The sequence below is a fragment of the Trichomycterus rosablanca genome, chromosome 11 (assembly GCF_030014385.1).
Source record: "Trichomycterus rosablanca isolate fTriRos1 chromosome 11, fTriRos1.hap1, whole genome shotgun sequence".
Classification (NCBI taxonomy): Eukaryota; Metazoa; Chordata; class Actinopteri; order Siluriformes; family Trichomycteridae; genus Trichomycterus; species Trichomycterus rosablanca.
Window position 1 is genome coordinate 11,919,221 of NC_085998.1, and position 19,812 is coordinate 11,939,032.

At 41.9% G+C, this 19,812-nt stretch overlaps 1 protein-coding gene across 1 annotated transcript; it reads left to right on the forward strand.

Annotated features, from left to right (window-relative positions):
- Positions 1 to 9,091: 9,091 nt before the first annotated feature.
- ubl7b (ubiquitin-like 7b (bone marrow stromal cell-derived)) lies at positions 9,092 to 18,520 on the forward strand. The gene is made up of 11 exons (XM_063004448.1): positions 9,092 to 9,181; positions 10,900 to 11,066; positions 11,590 to 11,709; positions 13,517 to 13,599; positions 14,083 to 14,167; positions 14,260 to 14,317; positions 14,941 to 15,059; positions 15,172 to 15,221; positions 15,975 to 16,121; positions 16,313 to 16,423; positions 18,291 to 18,520. Coding segments are annotated over exons 1-11 (1,077 nt in total). The 5' UTR covers positions 9,092 to 9,179; the 3' UTR covers positions 18,426 to 18,520.
- The last annotated feature ends 1,292 nt before the right edge of the window (positions 18,521 to 19,812 follow it).

The window sequence follows — 19,812 nt, forward strand, 5'->3', positions numbered from 1 at the left end:
GCTAAGTGGCTAGAGCTGTGGATTACCAAAAGGAAGCATGTGGGTTCAAAACTCAATTCTGTCATGCAGCCACCTTTGGGCCATTGAGCAAGGCTCCTAACCTTCTAGGCTCAGGGGGCACTGTATGATGGCTACATCAGACTTCCCAAGTTGCAAAAACTCATTTCAGGGAGGTACCCCCAAACCCGGACAACCCAAAAAAAAAAACATATGCAGTGATAACAGAACTTTTAGGAGCTGCTAACTGAGCTACTAAGCTAACTGTTCGCGTCACAAACACAATAATATGTACTACATAGTGCACTAGATAGTGTGAAAGATAATAGATTTATGTTCCCTACATAGTGCACTAGATTGTATATTAGAAAAGAATTTATGTTCCTTACTTAGTGCACTAGATAGTGTACTAGATAATAGACTTATGTTTCTTACATAATGCTTTAGGTAGCGTATTAGTTAACGGATTTAGGTTCCCTACATAGTGCACCAGATAGTATTTTACTGTAGATATGAATTTATGTTCCCTACACAGTGCACTAGATTGTATATCAGATCACGGATTTATGTCCCCTACATAGTGCACTGGATAGTGTTTTAGATAACGCATTCATGTTCACTACATAGTGCACTAGAAAGTATAACTAGATGATGATTTGTGTTCCTTACATAGTGCACTAGATAGTGTATTACATAAATAATTATGTTCCCTACACAGTGTGCTAGATTGTATATCAGATAACGAATTTAATACGCGATGGGAAAAAAAAGTCTGTGTCACCTGCATGTGTGTGTGTGTGTGTGTGTGTGTGTGTGTGTGTGTGCGCTCTTGGCCGCTCGTTCTAGATTCTGGGAGATTTTATCTGACTTGCGGGGATCAGGGAGCCGCTATGTACATGCGGGAGACTCCGGGAACTTCCGGGAGACTTGGGATGTGATAGCCAGTGATAGCTCAGTGGTTAAGGTACTGGACTAGTAATCAGAAGGTTGCCGGTTCAAGCCCCGCCACCACCAAGTTGCCACTGTTGGGTCCCTGAGCAAGGCCCTTAACCCTCAATTGCTCATTGTGTAAGTCGCTTTGGATAAAAGCGTCTGCTAAATGCTAAAATGTAAATGTAAATACATGTGTGCTCTGACCCCAGCTTACAAAGTAGCTGGGATATGTAAGTAAAGAATTTTACTGTACTGTATATGTGTATATGACAAATAAAGACATTCCATCTGCCCTATATTGTAATTATTATTAAAAAGCTAAATACTTAGAAATATTGCGTATACGTTAGAAGAGGACATATGCATTGTAAGTATACCAAATGTAAACAGGACTGGTTGAATACCTTATTTTTATTTCTTTATTTTCTATTTTTCTGCATTGTAAGAGTGAATGGTTTAAATCCAGCAAAAAAAACATATGGTTGCATTGTGTTTGTTGTGTCATACATGTTCCTCTACTTCCTTTCTTCTCGGTTTCCTTTTTCCTCTTTGTCTCTTTGTGTTGTTCTAATATTCATTAATTCATTGTCTGTTCTGGTCAGGGTCGCAATGGGTCTGATTCATTGGTCGAAAGGCAGGAAACACCACAGACAGGTCAGCAGTCCATCACAGGGCAGACACACACACATTCACACACACTTAGGGTAATTTCTCGTAGCTCTAATTGACCTGACTCCATCTCTTTGGGCTTGTGGAAGAAAACCAGAGCACCAGTAAAAAACATGGACATGTGGACGCATTGAGCACATGCAAATCTCACACAGAAAAAACTAAAGAAAACCCAGGGCCGTCTTGCTGTGAGGCAACAGTGCTACCCACTCTGTTGCCGTGCTGCCCTCTTTCAGACATTTCTATTCTATTCATGTCGGTCTGAGTCATTTCACCAATTTGCAAAAGTACCATGACTAACAAAAACCCAAACATGGACAAAGAGCAAAAAAGTGCTGACAGAGTTCATGCTGCAGTCATAACATCTGGTAAGTTTAGATATGTTATACAACCTTATACTTACAGTTAAGATCAAACCTGGACAAAAAACATACACTTGTAAGAGACGCCATGTCACCCTCAGGATTTAAATGATTTCTGCGACGCCATGAATGATGTGGCATGGCATCCTGATTCATTTTAAGTGATTAAGATAGACAACAGATGTAATACTGTATATCTAAAGTCAATTCCCAGAAAAGTTGGGACATTTGGTAAAGTAAAAAATGCACGGAAATGACTTGTGACAGTGTATATACAGTGTATCACAAAAGTGAGTACACCCCTCACATTTCTGCAAATATTTTATTATATCTTTTCATGGGACAACACTATAGAAATAAAACTTGGATATAACTTAGAGTAGTCAGTGTACAGCTTGTATAGCAGTGTAGATTTACTGTCTTCTGAAAATAACTCAACACACAGCCATTAATGTCTAAATGGCTGGCAACATAAGTGAGTACACCCCACAGTGAACATGTCCAAATTGTGCCCAAAGTGCCAATATTTTGTGTGACCACCAGCACTGCCTTAACCCTCCTGGGCATGGAATTCACCAGAGCTGCACAGGTTGCTACTGGAATCCTCTTCCACTCCTCTATGATGACATCACGGAGCTGGTGGATGTTAGACACCTTGAACTCCTCCACCTTCCACTTGAGGATGCGACACAGGTGCTCAATTGGGTTTAGACCATCACCTTTACCTTCAGCTTCCTCAGCAAGGCAGTTGTCATCTTGGAGGTTGTGTTTGAGGTCGTTATCCTGTTGGAAAACTGCCAGTTTTCGAAGGGAGGGGATCATGCTCTGTTTCAGAATGTCACAGTACATGTTGAAATTCATGTTTCCCTCAATGAACTGCAGCTCCCCAGTGCCAGCAACACTCATGCAGCCCAAGACCATGATGCTACCACCACCATGCTTGACTGTAGGCAAGATACAGTTGTCTTGGTACTTCTCACCAGGGCGCCGCCACACATGCTGGACACCATCTGAGCCAAACAAGTTTATCTTGGTCTCGTCAGACCACAGGGCATTCCAGTAATCCATGTTCTTGGACTGCTTGTCTTCAGCAAACTGTTTGCTGGCTTTCTTGTGCGTCAGCTTCCTTCTGGGATGACGACCATGCAGACCGAGTTGATGCAGTGTGCGACGTATGGTCTGAGCACTGACAGGCTGACCTCCCACGTCTTCAACCTCTGCAGCAATGCTGGCAGCACTCATGTGTCTATTTTTTAAAGCCAACCTCTGGATATGACGCCGAACACGTGGACTCAACTTCTTTGGTCGACCCTGGCGAAGCCTGTTCCGAGTGGAACCTGTCCTGGAAAACCGCTGTATGACCTTGGCCACCATGCTGTAGCTCAGTTTCAGGGTGTTAGCAATCTTCTTATAGCCCAGGCCATCTTTGTGGAGAGCAACAATTCTATTTCTCACATCCTCAGAGAGTTCTTTGCCATGAGGTGCCATGTTGAATATCCAGTGGCCAGTATGAGAGAATTGTACCCAAAACACCAAATTTAACAGCCCTGCTCCCCATTCACACCTGGGACCTTGACCCATGACACCAGGGAGGGACAACGACACATTTGGGCACAATTTGGACATGTTCACTGTGGGGTGTACTCACTTATGTTGCCAGCTATTTAGACATTAATGGCTGTGTGTTGAGTTATTTTCAGAAGACAGTAAATCTACACTGCTATACAAGTTGTACACTGACTACTCTAAGTTATATCCAAGTTTCATGTCTATAGTGTTGTCCCATGAAAAGATATAATGAAATATTTGCAGAAATGTGAGGGGTGTACTCACTTTTGTGATACACTGTATATAACATATTTGTTTTATGCATTTTCTCCCCTCTTTCTTCCTTTTAGCACGTCCAATTGCCCGATTGCGTCATGTTTCCTCTCCACCAATGCCGATCCCTTCCCTGATTGAGGAGAACGAAGCTAACCCATGCCCCCTCCGACACGTGGGCAGCATGCCGTATGCATTTTATCACCTGCACTTGGACGAGTGCGAGTGCAGTGCAGCTTAGTGTTGTGTATGGAGAGGACACACCCTGAGAGCACTCTTTTCTCATCTCTGTGCAGACGCCATCAATCAGCCAGCAGAGGTCGTAATTGCACCAGTCATGGAAGAGAGACCCCATCCAGCTTAGTCCCGCCCATATCTGAACAACAGGCCAATCGTTGTTCATGTGGCCGCTCAACCTTTTGCCAGTAGGCAAAGCTGAGATTCGATGCGATGTATTCAAGATCCCAGCTCTGGTTCTGGTTCTTTTAACGTCATTTTATTTTGTTAATAAATTAATTTAATGCCTGCAACACACCAAAAAAGAAAAAAAGAAAAAAGTTGGGACAGAGGCAAAGTAAGAGTGGATAGAAAATTCTATAGAATAGGGTGCTTGGGTGGCACAGCAGAAGAGTATGCTAGCCCGCTACCTCTGAGATCTGAGGATCTGGGGAATCTCAGCAGTGCTATCGCCTGGTCGACTGCATGGACATGATTGTGTAATTGGGGGGTTGGGGGGTGGGAAGGATGGGACTGAAACAGTCTAACCATTGAGAGGTGCATTTGTCAGTGCAATCTCAACACCTGTTCCAAGCCCAGGTAAATATAGGGTTGTGACCAGTGGCGGCTGCTGGTCTTTCAAAGAGGGGAAGCTCATTGTCGGCTTACATCATAAAATTTGTCAATTTATTTACACATAAATTCTGCCCTCTGTTCCTTTTACAAGAAAATGGCCTGAAATGGGTTGCAGTTTGTCTTTCGACTTCACTCGCAAAATCCGCGATGGGACTGAAGCTCCCAGTGATTAAGTGACTAATGAAGTGTATTGCTTTGGCAATAGGAATGTCCCTATTTGTCATGCCAATAAAGCTTCTTTTGAGTTTGAGTTTGAGAAGTGACGGTGTAGCGCTCAAACTAGCTGTCAATCAAAACGGGATTCAGCCTTTCCACTGATCCTCCAATCATCTTGCAGAAGCTCAGCGTCCACACCCGCCCACAGCCCCATTCACCCCCAGAGACGCTCAGCGTCCGGGGGCGGGACAAAATCGAGGCATTTATCCAATGACCGGCGCAGCCCCATAGAACCTCAACGCAGTCCCATAGAAGTGAAGAGACGCTCAGCTTCTGCGGGCAAATGCATTGACGCTACGGGAATGTATGAGTTAAGTTAAGAAAATCGAGTCGATCTGTGATAATTAGCTGATTCTGAACGAACTCGTCTTCGAGATATACGTGTTCTAACGCATTTGTAGTCAATGAAATGTTAACACAACTGTACATATTTGACCATTTAATTTTGGACATTTTAGGGGAAGCTGAGCTTCCCTTGCAGTCTTAGAGAAATCGCCACTGGTTGTGACCCCTAAATGTTGGAGCAGCCACAAGAAAGAATAAAAGTTTATAAAATGTTAAATTTACACCATTTTAAAACATTCCATAATGAGCAGGTGAATTAACCACTGCATCAATAAATGCAACCTGAAACTGTATTATATAAAGATAAAGCCAAACATTCATTCTATTCAGAACACTGGCAAGTTCTCTGGGCCTGAGCTAATCTTAGATGGACCAAAAGACATTGAAAACGCGAGCTGTGGTTAGTTAACTCTATGATGCAGCTTGTTTTCACAAAGAGACAATGAGTTTTCCATACTTAAGAGCATTCAGACTGGTAATAGCAAAAAGTGCAACACCCTGCATCTGTCACAGTATGTGAGTCCATCACGATGCTCCAAGGATTCTTCTAAAGCTGAGTTTATGCCGTTTAAGAACAGGCTTCTGAAGCCTTAAGAGGTCATAAAAGCACTTTGTTTTCTGTTTACTTCCCAGCCATCCTGTTGAGTGACAGCTTGCAAACACATAAAACCCACCAACTCTTCTGAAAAACCACAACTGTCCCAGGCTTTTAAACATGTAGGAGGTTCTAGACAACAGCTTCAGTCAGTCCTAATCAGGCAATGTGGTGAATGTGCATCCTATCCACTGATCATGAGACTTATTAAGCTAACCACCAAGTACCTGCTTACAGATTTATTTGCTGTATACGCAGCAAAATTAAATGCAGCTCATTGACTGAAAGCTGCTGCTGCCCAGTCAGCCTCTGTGCCATGGCATCAATGTGTAGAGTTTGTTCTTTGCAACATAAAAAGCTTATAATATAAATATGTTCATTCACTGTCTGTTTTACCACCACTTTATTCTGGTCAGGGACGCGGCGGTTCTGATTCACTGGACAAAAGGTAGTAAACACAGCAGATAGGTCACCAGTCCATCACTGGGCAGACACATACACACACACACACACACACACAAGGCAATTTTTAGTAGCTTTAGTTTGCCTTACTGCATGTCTTTGGACTTGTGAGAGGAAACTGGAGCACCCAGAGGAAACCCATGAGAACAGTGAGAGAACATGCAAATCCCATGCTGAAGGAACCCGGGTCTTTCAGTAATTACTGTTATTATTGTTGTTGTTATTACAGCAACAATATTTTGGTTGGTCGAGGCGCCTGCATGAGGGGGGGGGATTGTTGCGATGATGGACAAGGTGACCCGTTTAATGGGTAAATTAAAGCTTAAATAATTAACATCTTAAGTCATCTGTCAGTTTGCCCTCACAAATAACTTTGAACATGGAGACAGACCAGCTTTACCATCAATCATAAAATTAAGTAAAGCCTTCACCCTAACAATTTAATTCAGTCTTCATCAGATAGCATTTTATTTTAGGTGCAGCAGATCCAGAATAAAGATTGGGATTGGGGCTGATGTGCAATGAATAAAGAAGTACAATTAAACAATTGGGGAGATACAATAAGTGCAATCACAATTCACTATTTAAAAATTCCATTACTTACTTATAATTTACTTGTAACTTATATGATTTGTAGATACTTGATGTTTAAATTTGGTCTGGGTGGCCCTAATTCTTAAGTTGCTAATTTATCCTGATTACACGATAGAGTTGCTCCGAACTGAGGTAATGGTAGTCATGGTGACGAGATCACGACACCAGGTTACATGTGACGCAAGCACGTAAGTGCGAGCCCTCCCGGAACCCATTCAGATTGTATTGCAGTTCCTACAGTTTGTAAAAAAAGAGCCTTAACATGAGAGTCTATGAGAGTAATCCGGGGCGATTTTCAGTCGGACTGAAGGGGCCCAAACGGGGCGGTACTGTTCGGAACACAACTCGACGCTGATTGGACTACGATATTCAGAGGCAAGAAAAATGTCTTCCCTTTCGTCCTTTGGTGGTGTTGTTCGATCGCCCTAAGGAACGAGCCGCCCCTGCCCACAGCAGTTTGTTACTCTCCATCTGCATCTGCAATATTGCTTCTGGCCCCCTTTAATTTGAATTCTTTTTTTAGTGACTATTATTTGCTACAACTGGTGACCACAGCTATGTGCCCATAAAGTTAAAACAAAATTTTGGACTATCATGTTCAAATTAAGTATTTTGTATGCTTTTCTACAGTTAAATAAGGACAAAACAGAGATTGTGGTGTTTTGCAGCAAAGAGAAGAGGTCTAGTGTAAGTGAACACCTCAGTTCCCGGGCTCTAAAAACCAAAGACCAAGTCAGTCTGAAATTTCGGCGTTCTAATAGACTCAGATCTCACATTCATCAGCCATATTAAAACCATCACCAAAACAGCCTTCTACCATCTTAGAAATATAGCCAAAATCAAGGGTCTAGTGTGCCAACAAGACCTAGAGAAGCTCATCCATGCTTTTATCTCCAGTAGGGTGGACTACTGAAATGGTCTCTTAACTGGACTTCCCAAAAAGACCATTAAACAGTTACAGCTCATTCAGAACGCTGCTGCTAGAGTTTGAACTAAGATGAAGAGAACTGAGCACATCACTCCAGTTCTAAAATCTCTACACTGGCTTCCGGTTAGTTACAGAATAGAATTTAAAGTGCTGCTGCTGATCTATAAATCACTGAATGGGTTCGGCCCAGAATACATCTCAGAAATGTTTAGAGAATATAAACCCAGTAGATCTCTTAGATCCATGGACTCAGGTCAGCTAGTTGAGCCCAGAGTCCAAACTAAACATGGTGAAGCAGCATTTAGGTGTTGGGCTGCATATAACTGGAACAGACTGCCAGGAGATATTAGATGTTCCTTAAATGTAGAAATGTTTAAATCCAGGTTAAAAACTTTTCTTTTTTCTTGTGCCTATGATTGAGTTCGAAATTTTTGCTATTACCCTCATTTTACTATATTTCTTTTAGTCTTGTTTTAATTTCATATTCTATTTTACTATATTTTCTTTTAGTTTTCATGTTTTTAATTGCTTATCTCTCTTGTTTTAATTTCATATTCCCTAAATTGTAGGGTATATTTTACTATATTTTCTTTTAGTTTTTCTTAATTGTAACTAAATCTTTGCAAGAAGTCTTTCTGAGGTTCTAGATCTCAGGAATGTTTTAATGCTTTTAATTAATTTTTTTTCCTTATGTAAAGCACTCTGAATTGCCAATGTGTATGAAAGGTGCTATACAAATAAACTTGTCTTGCCTTGCCTTTTGAATGGGTGCAGTCAACATAGCCCTAATTATTTTAAACTTGGGCACCCCAGGTTGTTAGTAGTTTTGTATGTTCTCTCTATGTTTATATTTAATTTCCTCCTGGCACCTTCGCCCAAGAAAATGAGCCAGTGATAGCTCAGTGGTTAAGGTATTGGACTAGTAAACAGAAAGTTGCCGGTTCAAACCCCGCCACCACCAAGTTGCCACTGTTGGGTCCCTGAGCAACCCTCAATTGCTCATCGTGTTTAGCTCATTGTGTAAGTCGCTTTGGATAAAAGCGTCTGCTAAATGCTGAAAATGTAAATGTAAAATACCAACACGTGGGTGTGAGATGCACACGTCGGATAGGCTTGCTGTATTGGGCGTGTTCCTGCCTTGCGCCCAACGCGTCCCTGACCGGGATTAAGCAGCTGAACCAGCCAAGTCCTTAAAGTCCACAAAGTTCAACTTTGTGGATTTGTGTACCTGGATTATTGAGCATGCATCAACAAGTCCTTACAGTGTTTCGCATCTGGCCAGCAGGTGGCAGTAGTGCAGCTTTCCTGCTGTAGCACTGCAGAAGAAGCGTGTGTTTACACTGGTGCTGGATCATCGCTTAGCTAGTGCTAATTATTAAAAACTGTTTAAAATCGAACATCATTTATGTAAGTAAGAATTTCGTGTTTTTATTTTATTGAATATAAATAATATTTTTTTATTGGTGTGTTGTTTGGTAATAATTAATCATTTGAGGTAAATATTAGTAATGATATCACTTCTCAGCAAACCATTGCTACATTGTTTAGGCTAATGGTTCGTAAGCTGGGTCCAGGGTAATTTGGTGGTCTTTGATGTAGTTTGCGGGGGTCTGCAGGTTTTGTGTCTCCCCCTAATTATCTGTTAGTGACTATTATTTGCTACAGCTGATGACTACGGCATTGTGCCCAAAAAGTGTAATATAAAATTTTGGAGAACCATATTAACCGTGTTAATTCCATAGTTCATTAAACTTTTTAAAAGTTTTTAATGGGTGCAGTCAACATACCCCTATTTATATAAGTCTTCCAAAACTTGGACACCGCTGTTTAAATTCCATTTGATCATCTGGACAAATTTTTTTCCAAGCATAAGGAGAGCTTGGGCTTTCTTTCCAAACTTGACAAATAGACCACTGTTCCATAGTAACCCTATTTACTTAGGCACAGATATTTTTTAGACCTTCTCATTAAAGTTTAACTATGTATAAATCTGGTGATTGAGGAGGTCATGGCAGATGATTTTGTCCTGGTGATCAGCAATCAACTCTTAAACATTTTAGCAACATTTAACTCAATATCACAGGTAAAGTTTGATGTGACTGAACGTCAGCATTATTCATTCATCATGTAATCATAAGAAGGTCTGGAGTGCAGACTGTGAAGTAAAGCTGTGCCTTTTTTTAATCCTCGATAGATAGATAGATAGATAGATAGATAGATAGATAGATAGATAGATAGATAGATAGATAGATAGATAGATAGATGCCTCCAGTAGTTTGAACAAAATGAGAAAAGGAATAAAGATTAATACAAATAATGTAATAAGGTGTAGCAAATATACAATGTGCATATATACAATACACAGTATACACAATTAAACAGTATAAATAAAGTTCATGTACCGGGGTGGGTGATATAAGAATATAAATAAGATGTACAGGGGAAAATGTGCAAGTTGGGCATCTGACAGTATGGCATATAACAACAACAATAACAATCTAAAAGAAACAATTTAGATTATAGCTGATATACACCGACTAGGCATAACATTATGACCACTGACAGGTGAAGTGAATAACACTGATTATCTCTTCATCACGGCACCTGTTAGTGGGTGGGATATACAGTATTAGGCAGCAAGTGAACATTTTATCCTCAAAGTTGATGTGTTAAAAGCAGGAAAAATGGGCGAGCGTAAGGATTTGAGCGAGTTTGATAAGGGCCAAATTGTGATGGCTAGACGACTGCAATGAAAGCAATGCAGGAAGGTGGCCTGGTATGATGCGTCGTGCGTCGCGTACCTGGGGAACACATGGCACCAGGATGCACTATGGGAAGAAGGCAAGCCGGCGGAGGCAGTGTGATGCTTTGGGCAATGTTGTTACTTTGACACGTACTACCTACCTAAGCATTGTTGCAGACCATGTATTTGTGTTAACACCCAACCTTAAACCATTTAAGGTCTAAGTTGTTCTGAAGCCAAAGTGTGACCTTAGTGTTTCTGTTATTCTGCTCATTCCTTCTATGCTAAATGTAAATGCTGGTAAATTTGATATGTATTATATCTGCATCAAAATCACTCAACTGTACAATACTAACTTGAGAACGTTTTGTCCCTTTATTAGGAACATGGCAAATCCTGCTTGGCATTTATCCCTGAAGCTGCGCAACATGCCGAAGTCAGTGCTGCCTTTTCCAGAGGATGTTGAACCTGGAAGCTACATAGTGGCCACCATAAAGGAGCTGGTCTCAGCTCAGCTACCAGATTCACTGCCAGATCCAGAGCTCATAGGTTTGTAATGTTGTTGTTGGAAAGTGTTTATTGTGGCAATTAATGGTGTCCGACAGGAGTGTATTTCGCTGAGAATTTTGTAACAAAGGGCCAGCAAAACCATAATATTTATAGACTTGTTTATTCAGCAAATCCAAGAAATAATTTAATTAAGAAGATTTTATTGACTCATTTCAGTCATAAAGTCCTTACCATACATGACTGCAGTTTGGTTCTGCTTCACCAATCTGGCACTTTGACTGCCGGTGGTCTTCCCAATCTGCTCAGCTATCAACAGACCCAGTTAGCTCAGTCTAAGGGAGGGAAAGCCAGAATCATAGTCATTCTCTTGCCACTGCAACAGTGACTGTTGTTGTTTGCTTATGGGGCTGGGAAAAGTGACAGCTAGAATTAGAGGGCCTTGGAGGACTCTCTGCAGACAGTGGTGTCCTGGAAAAAGAAGCAGCCATGGTTATGAGTGCAGTGGGACTAGGATATGACTAAATTAAGAAAAGGAAAGTAGTTCCATGTTTGTTTCTTTCAGATTTAGTTCACTGCGGGTGTAAACTGAAAGACGACCTGACGTTGGATTCCTATGGGATCAGGTCTGGATCTACGTTACACATCTTAAAGAAAGTCTGGCCAGAACCTGAGGTCAAACCAGGCAAGTTTATTTCCATTTATCCATTTCTTCACTTTGATTATGTAAGCGAGCACCAGTTTGTCAAGTGCTGTGGAGGCTGTTGAATTTCCCCTTTCCCAGTTCCTGATTGTGAATTCACTGCCGCTTGCACAACCCCCCATATGATCAAGGACAGTAGATTATCACACACTTTCTGTCCAATCTGTGTGTGTTCTTATCACCTGCTAGTGTTGGGTTCCCATACAGTGGCGTATTGTGTACTGAGAGTCCCGCTAAGCTCCATGTGACAACCTCCCCCTCTCCCTACTCGCTCAGGTGCCTGGACCAGTTATATCATGCTGGAAGAGACCCAGTAAAAATTCTATTTCTCAAAGACAGACATTTGTGTTTGTGTGGATGCCTGGCCAGGTCTAGATTAAGTTAAACATTAATTTGGTACCACATGCTGATAACAGCAGTGGAATTGTGTGTTTGTTATATATAGCCTGTAATACTTTATTTACACTGATCAGCCATAACATTAAAACCACCTCCTTGTTTCTACACTCACTGTCCATTTTATCAGCTCCACTTACCATATAGAAGCACTTTATAGTTCTACAATTACTGACTGTAGTCCAACTATTTCTCTACATACTTTGTTAGCCTGCTTTCACCCTGTTCTTCAATGGTCAGGACCCCCACAGGACCACCACAGAGCAGGTATTATTTAGGTGGTGGATCATTCTCAGCACTGCAGTGACACTGACATGGTGGTGGTGTGTTAGTGTGTGTTGTGCTGGTATGAGTGGATCAGACACAGCAGCGCTGCTGGAGTTTTTAAATACCGTGTCCACTCACTGTCCACTCTATTAGACACTCCTACCTAGTTGGTCCACCTTGTAGATGTAAAGTCAGAGACGATCGCTCATCTATTGCTGCTGTTTGAGTTGGTCATATTCTAGACCTTCGTCAGTGGTCACAGGACGCTGCCCACAGGACGCTGTTGGCTGGATATTTTGGTTGGTGGACTATTCTCAGTCCATCAGTGACAGTGAGGTGTTTAAAAACTCCATCAGCACTGCTGTCTTATCCACTCATACCAGCACAACACACACTAACACACCACCACCATGTCAGTGTCACTACAGTGCTGAGAATCATCCACCACCCAAATAATACCTGCTCTGTGGTGGTCCTCTGGGGGTCCTGACCATTGAAGAACAGGGTGAAAGCAGGCTAAAAAGTATGTAGAGAAACTGATGGACTACAGTCAGTAATTGTAGAACTACAAAGTGCTTATATATGGTAAGTGGAGCTGATGAAATGGACAGTGAGTACAGAAACAAGGACATAATGGTAGTGGTCATAATGTTATGCCTCATCGGTGTATATTGCTTGTTCTTTTTAGGTTGACTAATAATACAATGTAAATGCCCACAAACTGCCCATATGTGGTAGATATACCTGATACAATCTCAAATCATTATCAGTACAAGGTCAACATAGCTAATAATGGATAATTCATTGACCCCTTCTTTCAGCCACTCCAGGGAAGGTTCACTACTGTGCCAGGTTTTCTCCATTTGTGGATAATGACTCTCACTGTGGTTTGCTGGAGCTCAAGAGCTTTGGCAAAGGCTTTGTAACCTTTTCCAGACTAGTAGATTTCAGCGGCTTTGTTTTGCATCTTTATTTGTATCTCTTTAGAACGTGGCGTCATGTGCTGCTTTTTTACTTTGTAGCAGTTAATAAAGCATTATAGGTCTTTTGTTTTAATCTCTCTCTCTCTCTCTCTCTCTCTCTCTCTCTCTCTCTCTCTCTCTCTCTCTCATGCACATACACACAGAGCCAGTGAACAAAAGTGCTGCTGCTCGAGAGTTCAGACTACTTCAGGCTGCTATGCACTCCAATGCTGCCTACAGAGACACAGTAAGTAGGCTGCATGATTAAATATACATGATGCACGTAGTCTGTAGTCAGCAAAGCCAAACCACTTAACATGTACATGTGTCGTGTCTAGCCGTTGGTCTCCTACATGCATTAACATGTAAGTGCACCCTTAGTGCTTGTTCCAAGTGGTTAAATAGGTGGGTTAAGTCAGAAAGGGCATCTGGCATAAAACCATGCTAAATCAAATATGCGAATGAATTACCCGCTGTGGCACCATCTAATGGGAGCAGCCAGGTGGAGTCATGTTTTCATTTATTCACAGCGGATCATTCTAATCTGCATACCTGATGAGGCACCGTTTTAACACAGGATGACCTTTCTGATGCAACCCACCTTATTTTTATCCAGGCTTGGGACCGGCACTGAGAGCGCACTGATAAACAATAGGTGGGGCCAACTCTGTATTAATGCCTCTGGTTTTGAAATAGGGTGTTTAAATACGTTTTCCCCCTTTAATTACAGGTATTTAAGCTGCTAAGCAATAAAGAATCTTTGGATCAGATCATAGTTGCCTCACCTGGACTCAGATCAGACCCTGTAGCACTGGGTAACTCAGTCACTTTCATTCTTTGGCTTCTCTCTCATTTTTTTGGTTTTGAAATGCAAACAAACTGCTTGTTTTCTTATTTGGTTTACCAGGTGTACTTCAAGACAAGGATCTATTTGTGCAGTTCACAGACCCCAATCTGCTTGACGTGTGAGTTCTCAATGGAACACTGTAGTTGAACATGGATTCACGTTTTGCCATTTTCACCCATAGATTTGTACTCACCCAGAATGGCGAAGTAAAAATATGCATTTTTTGAAATGGGGTAGCATGGTGGCTCGGTCGGTAGCACTGTCACCCCACAGTGAGAAGGTCCTGGCTTTGATTTCAAGGTGGAGTGACCCTTTGCTGTGGGACTCAGAACTGTGGTCAGGTGCAGCCTGTTCACTCAAATTATCTATGACATGTATCAGGAACTTGATTGGTGTTCACCTGTTGCAAATTCTATTGAGTGGACATAGTTTGGAAATTAACACCCGGGTTTATAAAGGCCCACAATTTATACTGCATTGTCAGGACAAAAACCAAGCCATAAAGTCCAAGGAATAGGGAAAGGAATAGAGCAGGGCAAGGATATAAAATATCTTAGACTTTAAATAAACAGAATCCTAGAACCCTCCCAAATGTAAACTATGAACTAACTGCAGTGCTGTTCCTCATTGATGCATTACATGGTTTGTTGTAAATGACTAACCACCCACAGATTACCCATTTGTGCCTATAATGTAATGCAAAATCAATAAAAAACCCTCAACATCTCTGCTGACTTACAGCTTGATCCAGTCTCATCCATCGTTGGTGAATGCCATCATCCTGATCCTTCACTCTGTGACGAGTGCCTTGCCAGGCCAATCCAATGCCAGCACTTCCCGTAATGTATCTGAAATGCCAGGTAAGTTTCTACTCAGAGTGAAGCTTCTGCAGTGTATTTTATTTACAGTGCTGTTTGCGGTCATGCATTTTTGTCTACGGTTTTAACATTTCCTTATTCTTGTCTGTGATAGGAGGATTTATGTTTGAAGGCATGTCTGATGATGATGACGATTTCCAATCTGTAAGTCATCAGTTGTTAACACTTCATATTTCATATTAGTTTAAGTCTAATGAAGTGATTTATTTGGTATGGAAAACTTGCGTTAGCATAATGTACAGTGCAGAAAGGTCTACACATCCTAATTTAATTAAAGTCCAAATAAATCTTATCAGTATTTGATATTATTAATAATGACATGTACACTGTATAGCTAAAGAAAGCAAATACAATCACTAATTATTATAACTGACAACACGTTTAGGACGGGTGCTTGGGTGGCTCAGTGGTAAATCATGCTAGCCCCCTACTGCTGAGAACTGGGCTTTAAATCTCAGCTGTGCCATTCTTTGCAGAGGTGATTGGTAATTTCCGAGGTGGCAGGGTGTGGGGGATGGTTTTTCAGTGTGCTGTTTGTGCCAGTCCCAAGCCCAGATAAAATAAGTAGGGGTACGTCAGGCATCCAGTGTAAACCTGTGACAAATCAGGTATGTAGACCAGGTTAGGAAATGTGTATTTAACCAAAAAGTAAAAATAGAAAATAGAAACGCCATAGCAAAATCATGTGCAGCATGTACAACAGGTCACAAGATCATGATAAGATGGTTAATTCAAGTTTTAAACGTAATTCTAATCGCATGCAATGCATCCAGACCAACTGAAGTCTCAGTTTTGGTGATTTGTAAACTCAAGCAGTGTAGAAATTGTTACTGAAATGAGTGTCTGAAATGATTCTGTCTGAAATTATTCATTCTGATGTACTGTATCTTGCTGTAGGAAAATCGTGCAGGATCATTGAGGCCGAGGCCGATGAATCTGAGCAGCGGTGGAGCTACAGGGCCTCGGCCCATCACTCAGAGCGAGCTAGCTACAGCCCTAGCACTGGCTAACACTCCAGACAGCAGTGCAGTTACACCCAGCCAAGTAAGATTTAAAACACCATACACCCACCTACAGTATCCGTAACTGGAATGTTTTGCTCAGCAGGAGCAAACAGCCTAGAAATTGCAGTCATAACTGATACACATACAACCAGTTACTAGATTAAGGGGGCAATAACTTTTTCCACAAGGGGAGCTCTTACCAAATCTCACATGTTTTTTCTGTCTCTGTAGGACATGTCCTCTGGCAGCTCTTCTGTGGCAGCTGGGACTCCCGTCTCTAGCACTGTGTTCAGTCGGGCGCTGCAGCAGGCTCTACAGGCCACCGGTGTCAGCTCTCTGCAGGTAACACACACACACACAATGCATGCTAACACACTCCAGCTGAGATCTGTGTACATAACACCTTTACACCTCGGTGCTGTGCATATTCTTTACCCTTTAGTTTACAAATGGCCAGCGCCTAATGTAGTGTTTTTGTACCCATGCTGTATGTGTATTGGTACTAGGGATGCAAATTTTGTACATTTAATTTACCTGATAACTCACCGTCAACAGACGATGGTGAACTAATAATCGACAAGCTTACAGCATCCCATTGCAGTATTCCATTTCAGTATAAAACACATCACAGAGCTTCGTATAAACAGGTCTTTATATAGCAGTATTTTATAGCTCTTCAGAGTTCTAACGTTCTTCTGAGACATGATCCACACATGCAGCCTTATTTACATTTTTAACATTTAGCAGATGCTCTTATCCAGAGCGACTTGCAGAAGTGCTTCCACAGTAAACATTTCCCTACTCTGGTTTAAGTAGACAGCAGTCCAAGGATACAAATCTGCTTAAACCAAGTTTTTGTAATAAACAAGAAATAAAAAAGAGCATTAGTTCTCAGCTTAAGTGCTTAGTAAAGTGGTGGGTTTTTAATCGTCTTTTGAAGACAGTTCGTTCCACCACTTGGGTGCAAGCCTAGATGCTCGTCTTCCCCAAGTCCTGGGTGGAGGATCAAGTCGAGCGAGACTAGTGGCTCAGAGGTTGCATGGTACAGACCATGGTTTTATGAGTTCACTAAGGTAGCTTGGGGCTGGTCCATTTTTGGCTTTGTAGGCGTGAGTTTAATAGTGGACATGGGAGCACCTGCGAGGAGGGAGTTGCAGTAGTCCAGCTGTGAGATTACTGGCACTAAACAGCGTCTGGTTGGGATTTTAATGCCCAGTAGTTCCGTTATTGATGATTGTAATAATATAAATGCATAGAAAACTTCTCTGGAAGAATGCGGTGTATGTGCATTTAGGGTGAGGCTTAACTCAGCGATCTGTAGCTCCACTCTCAGTTCAGATCCAACCATCAGCTGTTGAGAATGAATTTAAATGATATTTCGAATCAATGGCATCTCTATTTGGCACCAGTACTTGCACTCGGGAGCAGTATCTGTATCAGCAAAATATACAGCAGGGTCTAAAGGTCTCCCAAAACTGGGTGCTATGAGAGAGTTTGGTAAGACCTGAGAGGATAAATAAATGCAGCCAAATACAGGAACATCCTTAAAGAAAACATTGTCCAGAGTGCTTAATGACTCAGACTGCAATGACGTTCCATTCAACAACCCAAATGACCCTGCAGTGGCTTTGGAGCAAGCTTCTAATTGTCCTTGAGTGGTCCAGACAGTGCTCAGATTTAAATCCTATCGAACACGTCAGGAGACCTGAAGTGGGCAGTTCACAGATGTTTGCCAACCGATATGACAGAGCTTGAGAGGATCTGCCATGGAGAGTGTGATAAGCTTGTAGGATCCATGTTTGATCTATGCTTGCTAATTTGTTCATAAGTCATATTTTAATAGACTCACTGGTTAAATATTCTACTTGCTTTACACGGGCGGCACGGTGGCTAAGTAGGTAGCACTGTCGCCTCACAGCAAGAAGGTGCGGTGTTCTATCCCCAGGTGGGGCGGTCCGGGTCCTTTCTGTGTGGAGTTTGCATGTTCTCCCTGTGTCTGCGTGGGTTTCCTCCGGGTGCTCTGGTTTCCTCCCACAGACGTGCAAGTGAGGTACAAAATTGGAGATACAAAATTGTCCATGACTGTGTTTGATATAAACTTAAGCAGTGATGAATCTTGTGTAATGAGTAACTACTGTTCCTGTCATGAATGTAACCAAAAGTGTAAAACATGATGTCATGCCTGGTTTTCTTTCCTCCTGTTGTGTAGGGTCGCTGGCAGACACAGATGCAGCAGCTGAGAGATATGGGCATCAGGGATGAGGAGCTGGCATTACGGGCTCTCCAGGCTACAGACGGAGATCTGCAGGCAGCACTGGAGCTTATCTTTGCTGGAGGACTTTGAACAAAATGAGGAACTTTTATTAAATATTGCTTTTTTTGTAATAGGCGAACATTAAACATTATTTGTTGGATTATTAAAACATAAAAATGAATAAATGTGTTTTCTTCTTACAGCAAATAGGGCAGATTTTAACTGTAATAGCTTGATTTTACCACTAGATGGCAACACGACACTTGGCAGAAATCAGACTGCACTATGGTACGTATGGTCTTGTTTAGGATTATTTACAGGGTAGAAGAACCTGGTGGATTCTGGGCATTTATAAATCAGTTTATTGTGCTTGGGTGGTACAAATTATAGGGTTCGAATCCTTAGGCCGGACGGACATGTTCACACAGACGTGAGTGGCTACGTCTGAATCTTAGTGATGTATTGGTGTCCTGTAATCAGGTGTGTGTTACTGCATTGTGTCCAGTGACCCTCTGCGATCCTGACCAGGGTGAAGCAGTGGTAAAACATGAAAATGAAATGATTTATTTATTTGCCTTGCACCTGAACATCTGTCACTACTACAGCACGTGAGCAATATACAGTGTATCACAAAAGTGAGTACACCCCTCACATTTCTGCAAATATTTCATTATATCTTTTCATGGGACAACACTATAGAAATGAAACTTGGATATAACTTAGAGTAGTCAGTGTACAGCTTGTATAGCAGTGTAGATTTACTGTCTTCTGAAAATAACTCAACACACAGCCATTAATGTCTAAATAGCTGGCAACATAAGTGAGTACACCCCACAGTGAACATGTCCAAATTGTGCCCAAATGTGTCGTTGTCCCTTCCTGGTGTCATGTGTCAAGGTCCCAGGTGTAAATGGGGAGCAGGGCTGTTAAATTTGGTGTTTTGGGTACAATTCTCTCATACTGGCCACTGGATATTCAACATGGCACCTCATGGCAAAGAACTCTCTGAGGATGTGAGAAATAGAATTGTTGCTCTCCACAAAGATGGCCTGGGCTATAAGAAGATTGCTAACACCCTGAAACTGAGCTACAGCATGGTGGCCAAGGTCATACAGCGGTTTTCCAGGACAGGTTCCACTCGGAACAGGCTTCGCCAGGGTCGACCAAAGAAGTTGAGTCCACGTGTTCGGCGTCATATCCAGAGGTTGGCTTTAAAAAATAGACACATGAGTGCTGCCAGCATTGCTGCAGAGGTTGAAGACGTGGGAGGTCAGCCTGTCAGTGCTCAGACCATACGCCGCACACTGCATCAACTCGGTCTGCATGGTCGTCATCCCAGAAGGAAGCTGACGCACAAGAAAGCCCGCAAACAGTTTGCTGAAGACAAGCAATCCAAGAACATGGATTACTGGAATGCCCTGTGGTCTGACGAGACCAAGATAAACTTGTTTGGCTCAGATGGTGTCCAGCATGTGTG

Bases quoted from the DNA above. Each gene is read 5' to 3' on its own strand.
- ubl7b (XM_063004448.1), top strand. The intron at 13,600-14,082 runs GTAAGTAGGCTG...CTTTAATTACAG, and splicing joins ATGCTGCCTACAGAGACACA to GTATTTAAGCTGCTAAGCAA. The intron at 16,424-18,290 runs GTAACACACACA...CCTGTTGTGTAG, and splicing joins CCGGTGTCAGCTCTCTGCAG to GGTCGCTGGCAGACACAGAT.